General features: G+C 40.5%; 1 protein-coding gene across 5 annotated transcripts in view; it reads left to right on the forward strand.

Annotated features, from left to right (window-relative positions):
* The window catches only part of CCDC146 (coiled-coil domain containing 146), a 122,838-nt gene that overhangs the window by 83,575 nt on the left and 16,686 nt on the right, over positions 1-22,577 (forward strand). For 4 of the 5 annotated variants that reach the window (XM_044245877.1, XM_044245875.1, XM_044245878.1 and 1 more), the window contains exons 4-11: positions 2,265-2,474; positions 7,632-7,689; positions 9,536-9,712; positions 12,072-12,145; positions 13,241-13,468; positions 14,331-14,517; positions 20,175-20,270; positions 20,858-21,028. In XM_044245877.1, coding sequence (XP_044101812.1) covers positions 2,265-2,474; positions 7,632-7,689; positions 9,536-9,712; positions 12,072-12,145; positions 13,241-13,468; positions 14,331-14,517; positions 20,175-20,270; positions 20,858-21,028 — 1,201 coding nt within the window. Of the gene's footprint in view, positions 1-2,264; positions 2,475-7,631; positions 7,690-9,535; positions 9,713-12,071; positions 12,146-13,240; positions 13,469-14,330; positions 14,518-20,174; positions 20,271-20,857; positions 21,029-22,577 lie in introns of those variants that run through there. The other variant, XM_044245880.1, reaches the window with a different exon arrangement.

Here is a 22,577-nt window from a genome sequence, read left to right on the forward strand (position 1 = left end):
GCCTCCTTCTTCATTTTCCCCACAACCTCCTGCCTCATAACCTTGTATGATGTCTTCACTCAAAGCCAGAGAGAGACAGCAATGAATAGAAACTCCATCCTGCCATTCCCCATCCATCCGCTCCCCCATCTTCAAACATTAGCCCTACTTCATTCTGTGCCCAGAGTCCATTTGGCTACTTTGAGGATGGGAGCCTGGGGGAAGAGTGAAGCACCAGGAGAGCAAGGCTACATTCCTACAAGCTCTTCATTCTCACTCCGCCACCTACTTACTCAGCTCCACCCGCGTTCCTGACAACCATCCAGCTCTGGCTCCTCCTCCTCTTCCTCAGTGCCAGCCTCCAGCTAACTCCTCACCCCCATCCCTCATGGAGACTCCATTTCCCACAACTGGCGCTGACTGCCAGTGTGTACACATAGTTCTCAAGACTCAGGAACTTGGAAGATTTAGATGGAAAGGCTGGGGTAAGCTTTTTCAACATAAATGGGGGAAAGGGACCCATGCAGTTCTCAGGGCATGCTTTGTGGCGTGCTGATTTGGCTTCCTCCTTCCCTGGCCCACAGTTCAGTTCCCTAGGCCCCAGTGACGGACAACAGTGTAGGACCAAGGCTATGTCGTTGTTTCTTCCTACTTCCAGGTTGTGTTGCAAAACCCTTACTTCCCTTCTGCTACCCACATCTTACCTCCTCTTGACCCTTTAGTTCCCTCTCTTGTCATTACGAACACCCACCACCCTCTCCCACTCCTATGTGCTGGGTGAGAGCGGCATGAGGACACACTCTCCACTCTTGCTGCTGAGGTTTTAGCACTGCAGGCACAGACTGCAAATGCTGAACTGAAACCCACTGAGTTTTTCATTGGAACCACGTTATAGAAGTTAAGTTCTCTTCTGCTGACACTGTGTTTCAAATCCACGTGGGTAAATTAGCATTTGTGTTCTGGTTAGAACCCTAGCCACCTTGTCCACTTTTTTTCTGGGGGAGATCAGACACTGTGGCACAAGTCAATGCTTCACGACTCCACAGGTGAAGATCAGATTAAGGTGACCAAGCAACTTTAGACTGACATGCAAGGAAATGGAATGGTTAAGAAATAACTCCAGCTTTCATTAATAGAAATTATCCATGTTATCACGGTCGCCACTATTGCTATTTGGGATCTAACATAGTGTCTGGAACATATTATGTCCCAGGAAATGTTTCACTAGATGTTATTGAACAAATGACATGTTAAAGCCAGAGGAAATGGGTGGAGCAGGTGACTTCAGTCAAGACAGCCTTGATCAAGTCATTGGGCATCTCTGCACGTGAGGAGACCCCTGAAGGTTTCTCTTGGTGAGGAAGCTTGGTAGGGCATGCACCAAAGAGCAGTGCTGGCTTTAACACAAGAAATGGCGCCAGTCCTGCTTCCATAGAGGAGAGATAGCTAGTATGAGGCAGCTGGGTTTCTGAGAAAGATGAATCAAGTCTGCTGATGAGGCTGCAGCTGCCTCCAGCTTGCAGCAGAGGTTGGGGGAGTTTTAGAAGATTCCACCAAGTCTAGTTTCTGTGTCCATTCAGATCTGCTTCTTGCCAGATACTGAACCTTTTTTCCTTGACAGAGGCAAGAGCTCCCAGATAGGGAATCGCCCTCAACTGTGATATTCAAGTCCAGCTCTAGCCAGACACTGAAGATAGGATCAGAACTCTGTAAGGTAGTTGAGGTCCACAATTTTAAAGGAGAATTTTTCTTCCTGGTTTCCTAGTAAAGTGTCATTAGAAAACTTTGATCTTTCTTAGTTCACTAAGGAGGAAAAAATTTTCTTACAGTTGGATCAGGAGAACTCAGGAATTAGAGAAAGCCAGCATTGCTGGGCCAGTTGAAGGGAGGACCCATTCTAGTTCCTATCATCAACACACCTGCCAGTCTGGGGAGTCATGATTACTCCTAAAAGTCAAGTACAAATACCGCATTCCCATCCAACACAGTGCTCTGTCTCTCCCACCGTCTTGATCTAGACACTAGGGGTAGTACTTGTCACCTGGTGCTTTAGGCGCCTATTCCATCCATTCCCCTTGTGAGACTATGAGCTCTACTCACCTCCAGTACCCAGTACAGTACTTGGCACAAAAATGTCACTGAATTGAACTGAACCTGGGAATGAAAGGAACCGGGAGTAGTGTGGACATGTTCCTTCCTCTCCCTGCTAGGCCCCCAGGCGAGCTACTATGGGTGTTAAAAGTACCTCCTTCTCATCATTTGAATCTCTGTTTCATGGAACCCAGCACGCAAGAGTCAGAGGTCCAACTTCTAGAGGATGCCAAACGCTTCACGGAGCAAATACGACAGCAGCAGTTTCACCTGCAGCAAGCCGATGATTTTCCTGAGGCGTTCACCACCGAGGTCTCTAAAATGCGAGAACAACTTCTCAAGTATCAAAACGAATATAATGCGGTGAAAGAAAGAGAGTTCCACAATCAGTACAGATTAAACAGGTAGGTGCACACTTCTCTCATCAAACACACTGAAGACAGAGTAGAGCCAAGCTCTTTCCATATAAACGAAGTCAGAAAAATGAGACTGAATTCGGAAGGAATTTTAGGCACAGTGAGTGGGAGATGGCAACGTTCAGATGATTAAAGCCTAGCTCTCTCCTTGGTTTCCTAGAACGGGCCATTCCTGAACAAGAAGGTTACCCAACTTCTAGAAAAAAGCCCAGGTGACAGGGAGAAGCCCTCAGGAGGAGATCCTTGCTTTGTTTTCCCTATGTCAGGAAAGCCATAAACTGTAGCCAAAGAACACATGGCAGAGAATAAGGACTGGTCACACGCTCTCACCCTCTCTCGCCCTGACAGTGGCTCCATGCCCTTTCAGCAGTGCTAGACCATGTGGCTGCATGGTGGGTGCCTACAAGCATCTGTAGGCAAATCCCTGTGAGCCGAGGGTCACATGTGGCTCCCTCTGTCTTTCTAACATAGCAACATGGGCCACATACTCAACCTTATTCTCCTAAACTATTCCTCAGGATCAAGAAAGAAAGTAATAATAGCCTTCTGGAAGACACAATTAATTACTCATCCGGATTTAGAGGAAGTCATTCAGTGAAGTGAAGTAGATATGTATTGCTAGAAGGCAAATGTTCCTTCCAAAATCTCCAACATTCCTCCTGCAGAGAAGTGAGTCAGTGGAAGACTTTGTTCAGCAAACCACACCCTCTAGATCAAGTTTCAGAATAACTACAATCCAAGTTTTGTGCTCTGGTGTGCTGGGTGCTGGGTCCTGAAGAGAAAGCCAAATTATCACTCCTGGAATTTGTTACCTTTTGAGGTGGCAGAACTTTCTCTGAGTATTTTAAGAGTGGGTAGAAATTTCCGACGGAGTGAATATAATTCACTCCTGTTGAGAGCTGAGCAAATGACTTGAGTGACTTTCTGAGGACTCTGTAAGTCCTTAGTTTTGAATCCTCTCGTTGGGGTCTGTGTTTTCAGCGGGGGATGAAGAAGGCTAGCTGACTCAGGAGAATTATATTCGGGGCAAAAAAAAAATCTGAGTTCTTTTCTGTCTTTCAATCTAAACTTGTTTCAGGCTCACAGTGAGATCTATAAAAAGAAACCCTAGCTATTTGTGTGCTCTGTAAGCACTCTTTCAGTTGAGAAAATAATGAAATTAAAACAATTGGTGGTTGTTCATTAGTATTGAAAATATGAATGCTTGACATTTCCACGAAAGGGTAAGAGGAACATAAGTCAGTTGATATTTAAATTGTTTAAGATTTCCAAGTGTTCCTGCCAAGGAAAAAACCCCAGCAACATCCAGAACCCTTGACTTTTAGGTATAGACAGGCAAATTGTTCACTGAGTTACTTGGGATGGGGAGGGGACCATCACAGTGACCTACAGTCAACAAGAACATTCAGGACACACATTTGCAGAAATGTTTGGTGTGTATTGTTTTTGGATTTGTAACACATAATACTCTAGCTTGAGCAGACTCCCTCACAGTCTCAAATATTAGCAGCTCAAGAATGAACAAACTTAGTTTCATAGAAACAATGGTAATTCCAAAAGGAGTATCACCAGGAAAGAATTATAGGCTATATTTCATTGGCTTTAATATATTTTATATTAATGATACAGAAACAAATTCACTCAATACTCCCTCCCCAGGAAAAAAGTAGATATTTCCATCCCCACCTAAAAATAAAGAAACTAAGCCAGTGAGAGAAAGCCATTCATCCAAATACACAGATGATACTTTTCAGATCAGCACAACAAACTCATTTTATTCAGGGTCTTAATAATAAAAGCCCTAATTAGCACCCCTCCATCCCCAGTATCTTTAGGAACCTCTGAATCATTGGCAACTATGAAAAGTAATATATTTTTCAAATGCTCTAGAGAAAAAAATTTTACTCTATAATTTGGTTGATTTTCTCATGTTTCCACACAATATAACTCTTTAATAAATACAGATGGTGATATAATTACAGGGTCAGTTAATAATTAAATGTCACCAGAGTTTTTCTGGTTTTGAGATTAATACTCACTGACCTCTTGAATATGCAGTTTAGGAAAGACTATATAACCTTCTTAAGTAAGTTAAATATTATAAATAAATAATGGAGTAATTAAATAAATACTGTTGAAAACTTATTTTTGAAACAAATCAGAAGTTGCTATCTTTCTAACCACAGTCTCTGAAAAGATTTTCCAATACTCTATTCAGCCTTTTCCTTGCCTTTGCTTTGTTACCTTTTGGGGCTTCTCGGCTTTCTAGTAATTCCTCAGATCTGGACACCAAATAAATTGTGTCTCTCATGCTAAATCTGAGGCATTCTGACAAGTCTCAGCCATGGTCAATGATCGCTGTCTGTCATGGGTAGGGACGTGGAGACTGGGGACACCTGTGCTGCCCATGAACACAACTGTCCTGTGATGTTGGCCATGGTGACTCTTTATGCTTCCTAGCTGGTTCCCACCGTCCCTGTGCTGTCATCCAGGTCTGGGTGGCTGTTTTCCATTCTTAGTCTAGTAGTAACAGCAAAGTTGGAACCAAGAAACAAACATCCGGCAAGAAAGGAACAGGGAGTATTTTGGCGATGCATCTGCAATTCCAGAATGTTAGCTATGACGGAGGGGCATCTAGGTCATCAGGATTAGTAGGAAGGAAAAACCCACAGCTGGAACAGATTTCACTCTCTAAGCACTTTTTTTTTTTTTTTTTAAATCTTCCCTGCTTTCCCCGTGGAAACCAAGAACAGAATGAGCTTAGGACAGGTTTTGCAGGGTATTGTCTTCATAACTCAAAGAGGATCCCCTGACAAACTTGTTTAAAATGTAGCTCCAACCCTAAAACTAGTGACTCCAATTTCTGTCCAAGCCTCCCCACCCCGGACAAACTCCCTCTGTGATTCTGAGACATGTCGAAGTTTAACAGCTGTTGGCCCCAGAAGTGGTTCTCAGTCCTGGCTGCGTGTTTGAGTCACCTGAATCTTCTGTCAGTGACCACCAGCCCATGCTTCAGCACCTCCTGACGGGAGGCCAAAGCTGCCCATCGCAGCCCTTTCTGGCTTTGGACTGGCTGACTCTTAGATGTTTATTGCCTGTGCTGGTTCAAAACTTTACCTCCTACGATTTCTACCCATTCAGGCTGGAAGATGCCTCCTGCCCATGACAACATCCAGGGCTTCTCCTATTGTCTCTTCACTCATGAGTCCTTAAAATCAAAACCCTTTGATGACATGGTTTCAGTCAGGACTCTCTTGTTGCAGAAAAGAAAGGAGTATGGAGGAGCTTTGACCCTGCAGCAACCCTGAGTCTACAGGAAAGTTAGAAGTGTCAGGCAGATTTAAATTTTAATGTCAATTTAAAAGGTTAAGATTTAATATATATCAATAGGCACAAAAGTGGTTTTCCTTTATTTCAGTAATGCCATGCAAAAAGGAGATTCTAAAAGGAGAAAAAAAAAAAAAGAGAGAAAGAATGCATGAGGATATTTACTACATTTTTTAAGTGAAAAACTGAAAGCATTCTAAATTCTAAAAAAATAATGGATATTTAAATAATAATGTATGCCAGAGGCTGGCAGCTTGATATTGAGTCAGAGCTAGGTTTCCAGGCTTGAATGTCAGTTCAGCCTTGACTGTGTGACTTTGGAAAAGGTGCTTTAACTCCTGTTTCTTCATTTGTACAATGAAGAAAACAATACCTACTTGGTAAGTTCGGAAGTTTAGAAATGATGCGTGTAAATGACCTGATCCAGAGTTACTGAAAGACAGGTTATATTTAGGATTATTTTATTATGCAACATCTACCCACTAGGAAACTTTGAAACTATTAAGTTATTAATTATGAAGTCTGAAGATATTTTTAATTGGGAAGATATTTTTAATTACATGTTTGGTAAAAATGGATTTAATCATCTGTAAACATTTTGTAAATATTATTAAAAGATACAAGAAAAGTGGGGCGCCTGGGTGGCTCAGTGGGTTAAGCCGCTGCCTTCGGCTCAAGTCATGATCTCAGGGTCCTGGGATCGAGTCCCGCATTGGGCTCTCTGCTCAGCAGGGAGCCTGCTTCCTCCTCTCTCTCTGCCTGCCTCTCTGCCTACTTGTAATCTCTGTCAAATAAATGAATAAAATCTTTAAAAAAAAAAAAGATACAAGAAAAGTAAAAATGGTCAACTGTGGTGAATAGGATGGGATTATGAATGATACATTTCTCTATTAAATAGGAAAATATGCATCCTTTTAAGGAAAAAAATCAGCTTTTCTTAATAAAAAACACATGATAGAAATATAACTAGTTTAAAATGTCCTAAAGAATTAGTCATCTTATGTTTGTTTAAAGAAAAGACCTTTTTGTACTTATTTACAAGTAAAAGTTGTAGAGTCTTCTATTGTGGGAGAGTTTCACGTCATCATTTTTGGAACTCAGGGGCATTAAGGCGGCCTTTATAACCAAAACATGGCAGCACTCTACCACCCCCTGGTGGCAGGCTGGGTGAGGTGTATGATCACTCGGTTGGAAGTGGAGTACCGTCAATTTGTACGCAAGCTCTAAAAGTAAAGGCATATGTATTCAAAACTCTGACCGTTCCACATCAGCCTGTGGCCCAGACAGCTGACCTATATTAAATTCCATTGGCACATACTTATGACGCTAACCTTAGTTTATATGATTGCATATAATAAAAATTCCTTAAAAAAAACCACCTGGTGCGCATGCGTCTTTAGCTCCAAGGGCCCAGACCTGTTGGCTAGTGAGAGCTCCTTATTTGATGGAATCAGAGGAAGGCACTGCAGTAATCCAGACAGGCACTGGTTCATTGCAAATAGTATAAAAGCAGGCCCAGGGCCAGCCTGGGAAGGGGTCAGAGTTCAGGGAGAAGGTGCTGGGGCAAGTAGCTGTGATATGGTGAGTTAACTGTTCTAATGGATGGGTGTACACGGTGTTGTGAGAGGACCGGGTGGGTGGGGGGATGCCCCTAACCAGGAGTCACTGAAGCCATCATAGAGAATGGACGCCATGTGACCTGGCAAACAAACATGGAAAGCACACTCTATAAAAAAGCAGAAGGTTATTACTGCAGAAATAGCTTACTCTTTTGTACATTGTCAAACTTGTTGGGGTTTGTTTGTTTGTTTTTTACAGCTTAACAGAAGAAAAGAACCTCATAATAAAGGAATTTGAGAAGATTCCTAAGCCAGGAGTGAGTCTTAGATGGTCTACAGTTTGTTAAATACAACTGGTTTCAAACATCCCTTTTGATAAATAATGTTTATCACAACAATCGTGCGCTGAGACATTTGAAAGATCCAAGAGTCTTAAGTATGGATAATACTAAAAGGAATAACTTCTGGAATGCACACAGTGACGCCTACCACACACTTAGCTATCTGACCTCTAATTCAGGCTGTGTTTAGTTGGACAGTATCTGCTTTGTTTTTAGGGGGAAAAAAGGATTCTGTGGTTGGCACATAAAAACATTATTTTTTGCATAACTGTTACTCTCAGAGCTTCCTGAACATCTCGAGCTTATTATAAGAAATTTTCATGAAGGAAATGTTTCGCTTATCTATTCCTACATAACAAATTGCCCCAGAACTTAGTGGCTTAAAGCAGCCAACATTTCTTTTTCTTCCTTTCCCCACCCCCAACAGTTCTGAGTTCTGGTTTGAGCTGGTTCATTTGGGGCTGGGTAGTCTAGGACGGCTCCACTCACATGCCGGCCAGTTGGCAGGTTAGCTGGTCTATGATGACATGTCACCAGTTAGTCACATAATGATGGGAGAGTTTCTGGCCTCAAGAAAAAGACAAACAGCCTCAAGTAATGGCAAATCCCAACACACAAGACTTCAAGCATCTGCTTTTGGAATATTTCATTGGCCAGAGCAAGTCACACAGCCAAGGGGTAGAGAAACAGGCTCTACCTTGTAATGAGAAGAATGACAAATACCCACAGGAAAAGGAATTTGAGTCCTTTTGTCATGCTCTATCACACAAAGTAAAAAGAAATGTCATTACACTTTGCACTGTTGCCCTCTTCTGAACAGTTGTATTTCCAAAGTGTGCTATTGGTATTTTAATTCTAAGGCACAAAAACCTGTTCAGCATAGAGTAAAATACTACTTTTTATTGGTGTGTTTGTGTGTATGTATATATTATATATATATAATAAATATATACACATATTATACATATATACACATATATTATGTATATACATACATAATATATTATATATATAATAGTGTATAATATATATTTTATGCTATTATAAAGTACACCTATCATTTACCACACAGATTTTATGGGGACGAGCATTTTGAATTTTAGCCAGATCACAGGATCACTAATTTAACCCTCTCCCAGCAGCAGTAGAGGAGGGAGAGATGCAGAAAGCCCAGAGCAAGTTTAAGGATCCATTTACTCAGTCATTAATAATGTGTAGATTTTCTGAGTGTAGGACTTCTCTCCCATAAGTCAAACAATCCCCAAGGGAACAAAGATGTGTTATGAGTCTGGGGTGGAGGGTCTTTGGGGAGAATGGGTTAGAGAAGTAATACCAATAAGAAAGTGGGGGATTAAGAAGCACAAAGGGTTGGGTTTTCTATATATGAACTCCATAGTCTTTAATTCTTACGTGGGACTCAGGTTAACCATAAGCCTGATAGTCAAAGATTATTTGCACCTGATGTCAAATCACAAGGTTACTAGAAAATAGGCTGGAAATTTTCACTAATGTTTTTTGGGTATGAAATAAAAATCACCTCAAAGAGGACACATTTAAAATGCAGGATAGACAGGAGCACTAGTTAAAAAAACACACACATACAATTCTGACTCTCATGTTAAATGTTTAATACATGACATACAACAGTCATGCCTTTATTGAAGATGTCAGAAATCATTATTGTATGTAACCTTATAAAAATCATTCATGGAGCTCAAAACAGATATAATCAAAATGGTGCATAAAATTATTTTTCATTTGATTTTTGGGTAGACAAATACTTGCTCAGGCTCTATATAACCAATTTTGATGACTTTTAAAGGAAATGGAGAAGAAGATGAGACTATTGAGAGAAAGCACTGAGGAATTACGTAAGGAAATAATGCAGAAGAAACTGGAGATCAAAAATTTACGGGAAGATTTGGCATCTAAGCAAAAGCAGTTACTAAAGGAGCAGAAGGAACTAGAAGAACTATTGGAATATCAGGTCAACCTAAAGGTATGCTACTTACAGTTCATAAATGCTTAAACATTGTGCCTGCATGGATGTCAAGACGCACGGTTATCAAGACTAAGCACGCAGGTTTGACAAAGAGGGACAGCATCATACCAACTGGAACGTTCAGTGTTGTGACTGAACGTTCACCCGGGCTCTAGGAATTCACAGAAGACCTGAGAGTGTTTGGTAGTCCTTCCCTAATGTGGAGCTCTTGACCCAGGGAAAAGATCTCTAAGGGTGCCTGGGTGGCTCAATGGGTTAAGCCTGTGCCTTCCACTCAGGTCATGATCTCAGGGTCCTGGGATCGAGCCCCGCATTGGGCTCTCTGCTCAGTGGAGAGAGCAGAGAGTGGGGCTCTCTGCTCCCTCCCTCTCTCTCTGCCTGCCTCTCTCTACTTGGGATCTCTCTCTCTCTGTCAAATAAATAAATAAAATTTTTTAAAAAATCTCTCTAGACCTCACCAAGCATTTTGGCATTAGAATTGAATATGATTTCACTCATATGTGGAACATAGGAATGGCAGAGAGGGAGGGAGGGAAAGCTGAATGGGAAGAAATCAGAGAGGGAGACAAACCATAAGAGACTCTGGACTCCAGGAAACAAACTAAGGGTTACAGAGGGGGTGGGGGTGGGAGGGCAGGGTAGCCAGGTGGTGGGTATTGAGGGCACGTGTTGTGATGAGCACTGGGAATTACATGCAACTAATGAATTATTGAACACTACCTCAAAAACTTATAATGTGCTATATGTTAGCTAACTGAACATTAAAAAAAAAAAGTCACAAACAATCACTTCTTTGAAGAGCAACCAGATGTATATTTGTATAACTTTATTCTTGTCTATTTGATTCCACTCTATTCCCTTCTCCCCATGAAAGTGATGAAGACTTTGTTTATGCATTTATGTTTTAGGAGATCATTAAAATTCATTTTACTTTGAAATATATATAACTCTCAAAAAATGATTTAAATAACCTAGAGTTATTTTTAAAACAACAACAGCTGAGACCCATGGCTTAAAGGACAATTATGATTACTTTAACCTCTGTTTCCTTAAGGGTCTTAGAGCAGTCAAACAAGGCAGAACCAGCTGCTCCCTGCAGCTCAGCACCTGAGCAGAGACGGACCCCTCACTTGCATGAACCTCTTCCAAAGCCCTGTGCCTATTTAGCGTTTGTACTTTTTACTTTTTCTTAAAGAACCCCCCCCAACAAATCCTAAGAGTCTCAGCCTTAATATAACTTAAGGACTGAGCAAGATCCCGGGGAGAAATACACTACATGACCATGAAGTGTACAACTTCCACGCATATGTGCTACCCCAGGCCCTGAAGTCAATGCGATCCTCAGGCAGGAAGGGCTGTTCCAGAACCCTGCTGTGTACATGATGTGCTTGAGGCTAAAACTCAACCTTCTGTGAAGCCACAGAGCCTAGTAGAAAGTGGTTCTAGACAATGTTACCTTCTGATCTCGGCCTTACTGCTTATTAGCTGTGCGACTTTGGCAACATTATTTGAATTCCCACCCCACGAGTCTTAGGGCTCCCTAGGAGCAGAGCTTCTAGTACTCAGACAAGTATTCATGGAGCGAGGGCACCAAGGAGAATCTGATAGAAGAGGGAGGAAAGTAGCACAGAGCTGGGAAGGAGCTTTGCCAAAATGTGTTTTCAGGAGAACTCTAGTCTCAACCTAATCCCAGGAGGAACTCTAGACCACGAATGCCACCCAGAGGTAGAGGGGATGAGCTGTGTTACATCACCACATCCATTAGTCATTGGTCACAGAGAGCTGCCTTCTTCCCTCTACTCCTTATGAGACTGCTCTTCTTAACCAGGGCAATCCTACAGAAAGGAGAACAAGCATGGGCTCTTAGCAGCCAAACCCTGGAACCATGAAGATGGGCGGAACTTACATTCTGCTACCTCTTTTTTTTTTTAAGTTTGTTTTTTTTGTTTTGTTTTGTTTTGTTTTAATTTACTTGAGAGAGAGAGAGAAAGAGCACAAGAGCACAAGAGGGTGAGGGGCAGAGGGACAGGAAGAAGCAGGCTCCCCACTGAGCAGGGAGCCCTATGCAGGGCTTTATCTCAAGACCCTGGGATCACGACCAGAGCCAAAGGCAAATACTTAACTTACTGAGCCACCCAGGCATCCCCAGCTACTTCCTCTTTAAACTGCTAACCACAACTATCTTATATAAGGTCACTGTGAGTATTAAATGAAATAATTAAAGCACCCTGGACAGTGCAGGACAGACAGCAGGAATTCTGTACATTGCAATTCTTTTCTTTCTGTTTAATTTTCTTGTCTTAAATACTTCTGGTCTAAGACTACATAATTTAACATGGTTCCATTTTTTTGCTAGGATGAAGTGGTTCACCATCAAGCTGTTCCTGTACAAATTGGAAAAGAGATAGAAAAAACAACACGCAAAAAAGTGTATGATTTAATATTATTTTTAGGCCCTCCCAGCCCACTCTCCCCCAAGTTAGTGTGCATGCTAAGAGTATTACTCATTGGCGAGAGTTTTTTTTTTTTTAAAGATTTTATTTATTTATTTGACAGAGAGAAATCACATGTAGGCAGAGAGGCAGGCAGAGAGAGAGGGGGAAAGCAGGCTCCCTGCTGAGCAGAGAGCCCGATGCGGGACTCGATCCCAGGACTCTGAGATCATGACCTGAGCCGAAGGCAGCGGCTTAACCCACTGAGCCACCCAGGCGCCCAAGAGTATTACTCATTGAACACATCAAATTATGATTATAACCTTTGAAATATCTGCATTTGGCCCTGTCTAGGTTGTGTTTATCAAGTTCTTTAGAAGAAAGTAATGCAGCATATTACTATCATTCATAACACTTGGGTCTTAATTTGGGGACAGTATTCTTTTCCCAACTTATAAATCGAATCTGCATGGAGAACTCCAACTGACTTTAACAGAGCTATGCAAAAGATAAGTTATTTGAACTGTGTTGGATTTCATGCTCTGGAAGTGTGTGAGCCAGCCAGAAGACTAAAGCCCAGATGACAGCAACACTTTCCTTTGCCAACTATTCACTTGGGGAAACACCCCTGAACATTCACAGTAGATTTGGAGGCAGAAATCATGGAGGGAATTCTCAAGGTTTAGAGGAACCCAAAATGATATAGATAAGTGAAGATATGAAAATTCTGGAGAAACAGTATGATTGCTCTGGTGAGGAGGAAAAAAAAGCAGGCATTAGTAACAGTTCAAAAAACCATACCACCACCAAAGCTGAAAGATTCAGGGAGGCTGGTCAGGATGAGGTAGATCCAAGGAGATGCTGCAGTGGGGATCTGGGGAGAAAGGGAAGAGAGGGACAAATCACTCATTGGCACTCAGCGGAGATACCCACCAGCCCGTGATCTTCACCCCACCTCTGAATTCATCACTGGCTCTTCTGTTGCCTTTTCAGGAAGTAAAATAGGTAAAGACAGCATGGGCTCACATGTGTGTGCATGGGCATATACACATTTACCTATATATCTGTACATGTATGTATGTATCCCCCACAGAGAAATGGAAAAGAAAAAAATCGTCTTGGAATATGAACTCAAAGAGCTAAATGACTCACTAAAGAAAGTTGAAACCAAAATTAACTCTATAATGGAAGAGAAGGAGGATGTAATAAAGGAAGTTGAGAGCAAACGAGCCTTACTTGAAATCAGAGAACGAGAATATAACCAGTTGGTCAAGCTCCTGGAATTAACCAGAGAAAATGAAGCAACTTCACTAACTGAAAGGTTAGTAATATTTCTGTGTATCTGTCACCCAAACTTGTCTTCAGCTTATATCTGAGGATTCAACACATAATCTCAAACAGACTTATGTTGATTCAGTTAAACATTTTATAAATTTTTAAATAGATTTTTACCATTAATAAAAAATATTAATAAACTATTTCCAAATATTTTTCTCACCCTTTACTCATCATTTTCCTCAATTTCTGATGACTGAACCCTAAGGACACTGTGTGTTTTTTGGTAAGTTTTTGAAATGTGCCTCTGAAAAGTGTATCATTGGAGGATGCTATAGTTGAGGGATTTTTCCTAAAGATGAGTGGTATTTCTGAGGTGACCATGACTTTCTCCTAGTGGAAATAACTTCCTGGTGCAGTTTCCTGGGAAGGTGTTAATCCTTATTTTTAAATAAAATTTCAGCCTCTGAGCCTCTGTATCTGCTGAGCTGCTATTCCATTTGTGTTTTTTATAAGACTGTGGGACTCTGAGATTCACTGAATCTTGGAACACTGAAAAAAAAAAAATAAAATGTTCAAATGCTCCCAACATATTATAAATAACTTTTCTTTGCAAGGGTGATAGAAAACATAGTGCTCATTATGGGCTTAACTATCCTCTCATTAAGAAGGTCATTAACATTAGGATTTTGTAAATTGAACATTCATTAAAGATGTATTTTAATGTGAAAAAAAAAAAGACTGTGGGACTCTAAATGACACCAAACAAAGTTGCTTTTGGCATTATTTAAAATCTCATTCTTGTATGAGGATAGTTTCTGTATGAATATGCTGAGCGTGCAGTCTTGAAAAACATGAAAGGCAGTTGATGACAAATCGCTTTCATTTTCTCTCTTTACCTGGAACAGAGGGATCTTGGATCTCAATTTACGAAACTGTCTCATTGACAAGCAGAACTACCATGATGAGCTTTCTCGTAAGCAGAGAGAAAAAGAACGAGATTTTCGAAATTTAAAAAAGACGGAGCTGCTCTTGAAAGTGTCCTGGGATGCCCTCACTCAAACTCAGGCACTACATCAAAGACTTCTATTAGAGGTGGGTGCTCTACACCGCTTTTTGACTTTTCAGGATCAGTGCTACCTTTTTGAAGTCAAAATATTTTAAGAAGTTGTTTTTGCTATCAATAAAGAAAAGGAAATCAGAGAATGCGAATTTTAAAATGCATCAAGCCCATCATAGAGGCTCTGTCTTGCAATGTTTTTCAATCTCTTTTTGCTAACCCAAGGTTAGAGACATGACTTGTTTGGATCAGGCATCAGCCTGGCCAGGGGAAGCAGTCAGGCCATCGGTTCTGGACAAGCTCCAGGGTTCACTACAGAGTCGGACCAAGTGGACTACTGTCTTGCTTGACCAATTCAAAGAATCATATCCAGAATGATGTCATTTGTAGACTGTAACAGACAGGGACTAGATCAAATTAGGTAAATATAGATGGTTAGTTAGCCTACACCTGCAACAAGCCAAGGGCCACTAGAACCCAGGCTACCTGGCTAATTCCGTGCAGTATCAGGGATGTACTCCAGTCAGAGGATGCTCAAGATAGCTCTTCCCTTCTGTCCACTACCTTTCTGGTCCTCTCTCTCCCCACTCAGGTGGTACTCCCTGTGCTAACTGACCAACCACTGCTGGAAGGCAGTAAATCCTTGAAAAGACTGCATCCTTTGGTGGAAAAGAGATCAGTCTCTGAGATGAAGCCACTGGGTGTATAAAAACCATACTCATTCTCTTCGGTACTGTCATGCTCTGTGACCTTATGGAGGCTCATGATCTCAGAAACTTAAACACAAGTTTCCAACTGTGGTAGACGCTTCCAATCCTAACCTATGCTTAGTTCTCTCCTTCCAGGCATGTAGGAAACGTCTACTGTCTTGCATCTTTGCTGATGAGCAAAGTTACATGACTAGTTCTGGCCAGTGGATTGTGGACACAGTGACAGGTCTTCTCATTGCCAGTGTGAGACCTCTAGCTCTTTCTCCTCTCCTAATGCAGTTGTGGAAGTACCTGAGGATACGGAAGTGCTACCAAATGAAAGCAGCCCAAATGCTCCGCCAGTAGTGGTCTTGGACCATTGCCTTGACTGGCCACAGAGAATTAAGCCTTCATGGTTGGAGCTATGATAGCTGGGGATTGTTTGTTTCTGTAGCATAACCCAGCTTCTCAGACACCAATCTTCAGCAAGGTGTGGACAAAAGTGGTTAGGGTTAGGAGTGTAACAAATGGCTAGGTCTTGGCCCTGTGGTCAGATGGCACTCACAAATCTGTTTTGTTTTGTTTTGTTTTCAATCTCAGTGGGGCAAAATGTGCTTTTTACACTTTTGCAAAACAAACAGAACAGTTATGTTCTCATATACCTCTAGTATTTTTATTACAGTTCCAGCAGGTAGATTAATTCTGGCATCACTGTGAAATCTCTTTAACTTTTGAAATGCTTTTTGCTTTAAAAGCTTACTTTGTCTGCTATTAGGATGATATAAGTTATACTAGCTTTTTTGGGTTAGATTTTTCACGGTATTTCCTTTTCCATCCATTTACTTTCACCCTTTCTGTGTCCCTACTTAGATGTCTTTTATATGCAGCACATACTTTTTAATATCTGGTCTGAAAATTTCTACCTTTTACTTCTTGTATTTAGTCCAAAAACATTTAATGTGGTTATGGATCTTCTTGGGGTTTTGTCCACTCTATTACTATTGCTTTCCCTTTGTCCCATCACTTTTATGTTCCATTTTCCCCTCCTATATTTCCTTCTTTGGGATGAATTAAACAGATGAATTGTCCTATTTCTATTTCCAGTTGTTCTATTTGCCCCATTTTAGGTTTGCTTTAGTTAGTTTTGCATTCTCTTTCCATTCTTCAGCCTAAAGTTGACAACATTCATCTTTGACTTTGATTGGAGTCCGTATAGATTAATAATTTACTGCTTCCCAGACATTGCTAGAACCTTTGAAGACTTTAACTCTATTTACCTTTGCAACTCTTATGCCTTCAAACATATTTTTTAATCCAACTTTTCAAGCTATTTTTGTTAGGAGTACTGGTTTACTGTAAGCTATGCCATCTTAGCGCATTACAATAGTTAAATTGGAATTTTGGGCAAAGACAGCTCTGGGGCTATCTTCTTATATTGAAGAGTGGGAAACTGCAAAGTCGTTTGGGAGCTGTTTCTGATGAGAGGCGTGCCCCTATATGTTGACCTGGCTGGACATAAATACATAAGGAATGGCCTTAACCCAATGGGAGACTGTAGGAGAATGTTCATAAGTTGTTCAGATTTTAATAAATAGTAGCTATTTATATTAGGGCACTTCACAAAATAGCACCCCTTGAACAGAAAACTAACAGCAATGGAAACATATTAAAGTCCTCTTCCTTTATTGGTTTCGTGAAAAATCTGTTTTTGCCCCAGTGCAGTTTGTTTCAGTGAGAGACTATCTTCCTCTGTGACCCTGTGGCTTATAATTAGCCCAGCCACAGTCCTATGCTGGCTGGCAGTACTTGAAAATAGTCACTCCCAGCATGAGCGAACATTTCAGCCTTGCATGTGGTCCAAAAAGGAAAGAGATAAAAGGTAAGCATGAAGGCCTCCGACTACTTTTCAGACTTCATTTCCCCCTAGAGACAGTTGTTTGATTCTCCCGTGGCTTTTGACTGTAGAGACTCCAGAAATTCAAGCCACAAACCTCATGAAAGTTTGAAATATTTTAGGAAAGTATCAAAGCCTTAAAGAAACTGAAGTTCTTTTGATATCAAGTAATTGGGATGTTTACTGTGACAGAATCATGTCTAACTTCTTAACTTTTATGGAAGTGACTAATGTTTGTTCATGCATTGAAACTGTCTGGAAGAACAGACACTAGGCTATTAACAGTATCTCCTGGGGAGTAGTATTTGAAGTAAAGTTAAGGGGAAGATGTTTAATTTCTTTCTTTACACACTTTTTTTTTGTTTGTTTGTTTGGTTACAATAAACACATTTTTTTCCTAAGTATGAAAAGCGAATCTGTAAAAACCCAAACAAAGAACTAAAATAAATAAGCATACAAAACCTGCTGATAGATGTAATTTGGGGCTGAAATGTAATGATAAATATCTCAAGTCACCCCAGTATTAGAACATTAACTAGAACATAACTAGACTCAATTTGGCCAGAAGTAACAGAAATTCAATTACTATGGCTTAACTAGGGGATTGTTCTATTCATATAATAAAAAGTCCAGAAGTAGGCCCAGGATCCTCTTAGCTCTTTTTTCTGTCATCCTTAACAAGTATATTTTGTTTCGAAGGTCACAAGACCTTCCATCTTTAGGATAAGATCAAACAAAAGTGGGGAATGGAGAGAATAAAATGCATATGGTAGATGACTCGGTTGACTCTGACTTTTTTTTAAGATTTTATTTATTTGATAGAAAGAGAGACAGCAAGAGAGGGAACACAAGGAGGAGTGGAAGAGGGAGAAACAGGCTTCCTGCTTAGCAGTGAGCCCAATGAAGGGCTCGATCCCAGGACCCTGGGATCGTGACCTGAGCAGACACTTAACAGCTGAGCCACCCAGGTGCCCTGACTCTGTCTTTTTAACAGGAAAACAGTCACTGCCCGAGGAGTCTTATCCAGCAGACTTCCATTTACATTTCACTGGCCTGTCATGGCTCATCTGGTCACTCCCAGCTAGAAAAGAGTCTAAAGAATCCTGGATACATTGTAGCCATGAGCAAAACTGGGTTTTGTTTGTTTGTTTGTTTGTTTGTTTTAAGTAAAGTCAGAGAAGAGTGTGAGTATTGGCTAGGCAATCAGCAGGCTTGGCTACCAATGGCCCACCTTGTTACTTCTTCTACAAACCAAGCATTCTTAGTTCCTGTCTGAAACTTGAGGACTGGGTTTATGGAGGACTAAGAAAGGTATCAGAGAAGTAGCTAGCCAGAATTCAGAAATAAATAAAATATATTGCATTATTGTTTGTAATTCAAAACACTGAGACCTGAAATGAGGAAAATTTGTTAGGAGCCTTTCATTGACATGTAGCTAGTTGAGTGTGCTGTCATCATATCTTCTGTAAAACCTTGTAAGCTTCCCTGGTCCCAGTTAGCATGCCTATATGGATTTGCCTACACTTGGGAGCAAAGCATTTGGAGTAGCCCATCCTGGCCACCTGTGGCAGAGAAGTAGCCAGGAACTAGGACGCTCCTTAGACTTGCTCTGGAACAATTAACTTCACTTCCCAGAAGAAGAAATCATACTCTCTCTTGCTGTCCTCTTAACTCCTCCATAAAATCTTTCCTGATTATTCAAGTCTACTTTGAGCTGTCCCTTCTCTCACCTGGCTCTAGCATTTACCTGCTGATCAAAACCACAAATTCTGTATATTGTTACACTGACTGCACAAGACTGTCTCATCTTCCTAATCCACTGTGTACTTCTCAACAGCTAGGTCTCCGCGGTAGGAGGGAAACCGGATATCTTGGGCATCCGAGGGTAGAGAAGGCATTACTGAAGATGCCCAGACTCCTGGATGTTGGGACATATTTTAGCTACTTTAAAAGAGCAACACAAATCTCAGAAAGAGTCTGTTAGGTGACCTTTACATCACTAAACAGTATGATCTTTCCCTCTTGAGACAAATTTCAGCCAATATTCCACCTTGGTGTTGTTACAGGAGGAAATAAACCATATCAGGTTTATTTGTTTTAACAAACAAATAACAAACAAACAAAGATCCAACTCTAAACTCACTCTAAGTCAACTATGCTGTCAGCACCCCAAGATAACCCTCCCTGTATTTGGATGGTGTTCGTACAGAAGCTGTCACATGTCTGCCTCTCTGCTCTCTTCTCCATCATGAAGACTCTGACAAGCTCATTCCTATTAAGGCAACAGAGACTAGTAGAATGAAACATTACTTTCTCCTGGAGTACTTTAGCAGAGGACAAAAGCACAAGCTAGTACAATAGAAATGCGATGGTGGAATTTCAGGTATCGAACAGTTAAGAGACTTGCCTTTCGGGTAAGAATTTTCCAGCTACTCATCGAACTGCTACATAAGAGTAGCCAAGTATTCTTACTAACCATGTTAATGAGTTAGTAACTCATTAACTCATGTTAATAAATCCTATTTTTTAATCTATTGGATTTCATGAAGGAATTCACATTTTATAAGTGTAATAAATATCACTTGAACACGCATGTTTCCAAACATGCACGAGTTAGAAGAGCAGTAACACACAGTGTTAGGATCACAGATTCTGAATCTAACCACTTGAGTTTGCACCTGTCATTGAGACAATTTGCTTAAATAAATGTCTTTGTTCCTCCTTCTCCTCTTCTGTGTAACTGGAGATTATAACATTATCTATCTCATAGGGTTATTGTGAAGATTAAATATGATCATACACATAAGCACTTAGAACCTTCCCTGTCAATGCTCTATAATTGTTAGCTGCTATTATTAGTAAGATTTATTTTATTTCCAAATGAAGGAGAAATATAATAATTGCAATTGGTGAATTATAGATTTTTGACAGGTTTTTATATTTTAGTTTACCATGATTTCATAAAGAACATTCAGCATAAAAGGCAGTTCATATAAGATTAAGAGTCATAATTTGCCCACCATTTGCAAAAGGCACATAGCGGGGTTGACTACATGACATTGAAGATTTCATTCTTGTGTAAGTGCCAGTTTTAAATTTTTATTTCCAGATGGAAGCTATCCCTAAAGATGATTCTATATTATCCGAAAGAAGGAGAGAGCTCCACAAGGAAGTTGAAATGGCTAAGAGGAATCTGGCCCAACAGGTCAATGTCAACTCTTATTTAAGCTTTTATCTAAGAATGATTAATAAAAAATTGTGTTTTTAACTGTGTTCCACAAAACCTCAATAGGAGAGTATGATGCTACTTAATGTGGGTCTGTTTCTTCATCTCAGAGCCCATTCAAACCCCATATTAATTTGGGGAAAAAAGGATGTGTTTAAACCAGCAAAAATTATACAAATTCATGAGATTTTAAAATAAAAGGGCTAATGATTATATAATCATTTTAAAATAAGTAATAAATGCTTTATTTCACCAATGTCTAATTCTAAATTTTCAAATTTTGTTTATTCAAGTCACTGTCAAAAACATGCTTTTATGTCTCTTTTTTTCTTAAAGTTACTTGAAAATACAGTCTGATGATTAAGAAAAACTTCTATCCCATTAAACACATTATCATATTTGCACATTCTCTTATAAGGTAGAATACTTGGAGCTAAGGCAGTAAAGTTACTTTGTTTTACATCCTAGTAAAATAAATTCTACATAGGAAATAAAAATTGTTAAGATACTGGCCCTAGTGTGTTTCTTCAAATGAATAAGTTTTAATATGTTGTGTTTTTCGAAAGAAAATCCTGTCAGAAGCTGAGTCCAAGATAGTGGAACAACAACTTGCAGAAGAAAACAAGCTTTTAAAGGAGCAAGAAAACATGCGAGAGCTTGTCTTCAACCTTGTCCGTATGACTCAAATCAAAATTGATGAGAAGGAGCAAAAATCCAAGGATTTCCTGAAAGCTCAGGTAACTGCATTTTTGTAACTATCCATTAATTACTATAAGAGTTCAGGAGATCCTCAGTTTTCCACAGTGTCTTTTAGAAACCTTGCTTCCCCAAACAAGACTCAATCATATACTGAAAAAATAGTTTTCAGGTTCAATTAACAATAGTCAGCAATCTAGGTTCAATTAACAATAGTCAGCAATCTAGAGGAAAAATGACCCAGGTCAATGACAATGAGCAGAGGATTCAAGCACAGGACAACTTCAGTAAGAATAAGGTAGGTATCTCCTGGGAACAGGGCTGACAGTTGTACAGGCTGCAGATCTCTCGGATTCTCCCACTAACTCATGTGCCACTATGGTTTGTCCAAGAACCAGTCAAGAGCAACAGCATTAACCACCCTCTCTCCCTAGTTCATCAAGCTGGCATTGTTTAAACCACTGCTAGGATGCCTTTAGTTACTCCTCCATCCATGATTTTACTGGGCTCCCAACAAAGTACCAGAGTTGACCCAGGGCAACGTTCTAAACTGAAAGAACAATGAAACTAATGGCAAAAACGACCCTGTGGTCATGCTAGCTAAAACCCCAACAGTAAAATAATTTTATTCCATGAAAGGATTATATTCAGAGGTTTCCTGTTAAAAATGAACATGATATGACATATTATTAAAAAAGAATACCAGGGGCGCCTGGGTGGCTCAGTGGGTTAAGCCGCTGCCTTCGGCTCAGGTCATGATCTCGGGGTCCTGGGATCGAGTCCCATATTGGGCTCTCTGCTCAGCAGGGAGCCTGCTTCCTCCTCTCTCTGCTTGCCTCTCTGCCTACTTGTGATCTCTCTCTGTCAAATAAATAAATAAATAAAATCTTTAAAAAAAAAAAAAAAAGAATACCAGGATTGACCATGTGACCCAGATGTTGGCTGTTTCTTTTTTTTTTTTTTTAAGATTTTATTTGTGTTGTGGGGGAGGGAGAGGGAGAGGAGGAGCAGAGGGAGAGAGACAAGCAGACAACACTGAACACAGAACCCGATATGGGGCTCGATCCTACAACCCTGAGATCATGATCTGAGCCGAAATCGGAAGTCGGTCAATTCATCAACAGAGCCACCCAGGTGCCCCAGATGTTGGCTATTTCTGAGGGCAAACTTTGTTCTGAGCAAGCATTTGCATGGAGTAGTATTTCTTCTCAGGAAAGTACCTTAAAATCCTGGCTTCAGTCTCTCACAAAATACCACAAAGCGTTGCATCTGTAACATCTGTCAAAACTAACTACAAATCCTCTTCCCTCAGCTACCCCTCCACACACTCCTCACTTACCCAGCCCATCTGTTCTGTCCACACTCACTCTTAGGCTGTCCCAAAAGTCCCCCAAATTTTCCTCAAATCCAACCTGTACAGGCTGTTTTCTTTTTCTTTTCTCTCATTCTTTCTTGTCCTTAATTCAGTTCAGCCAGCCAGTCAATTTTCAGATCTCTCCCTTAATTTTCTTCCTCAACTGGCCAACTCAGCTGGCTAAGATAGCACAGGAATGAGACAGGACACAGCTGCGAGTATTCATACGTTGATCG

The sequence above is a fragment of the Neovison vison genome, chromosome 4, assembly GCF_020171115.1.
Source record: "Neovison vison isolate M4711 chromosome 4, ASM_NN_V1, whole genome shotgun sequence".
Lineage (NCBI taxonomy): Eukaryota > Metazoa > Chordata > Mammalia > Carnivora > Mustelidae > Neogale > Neogale vison.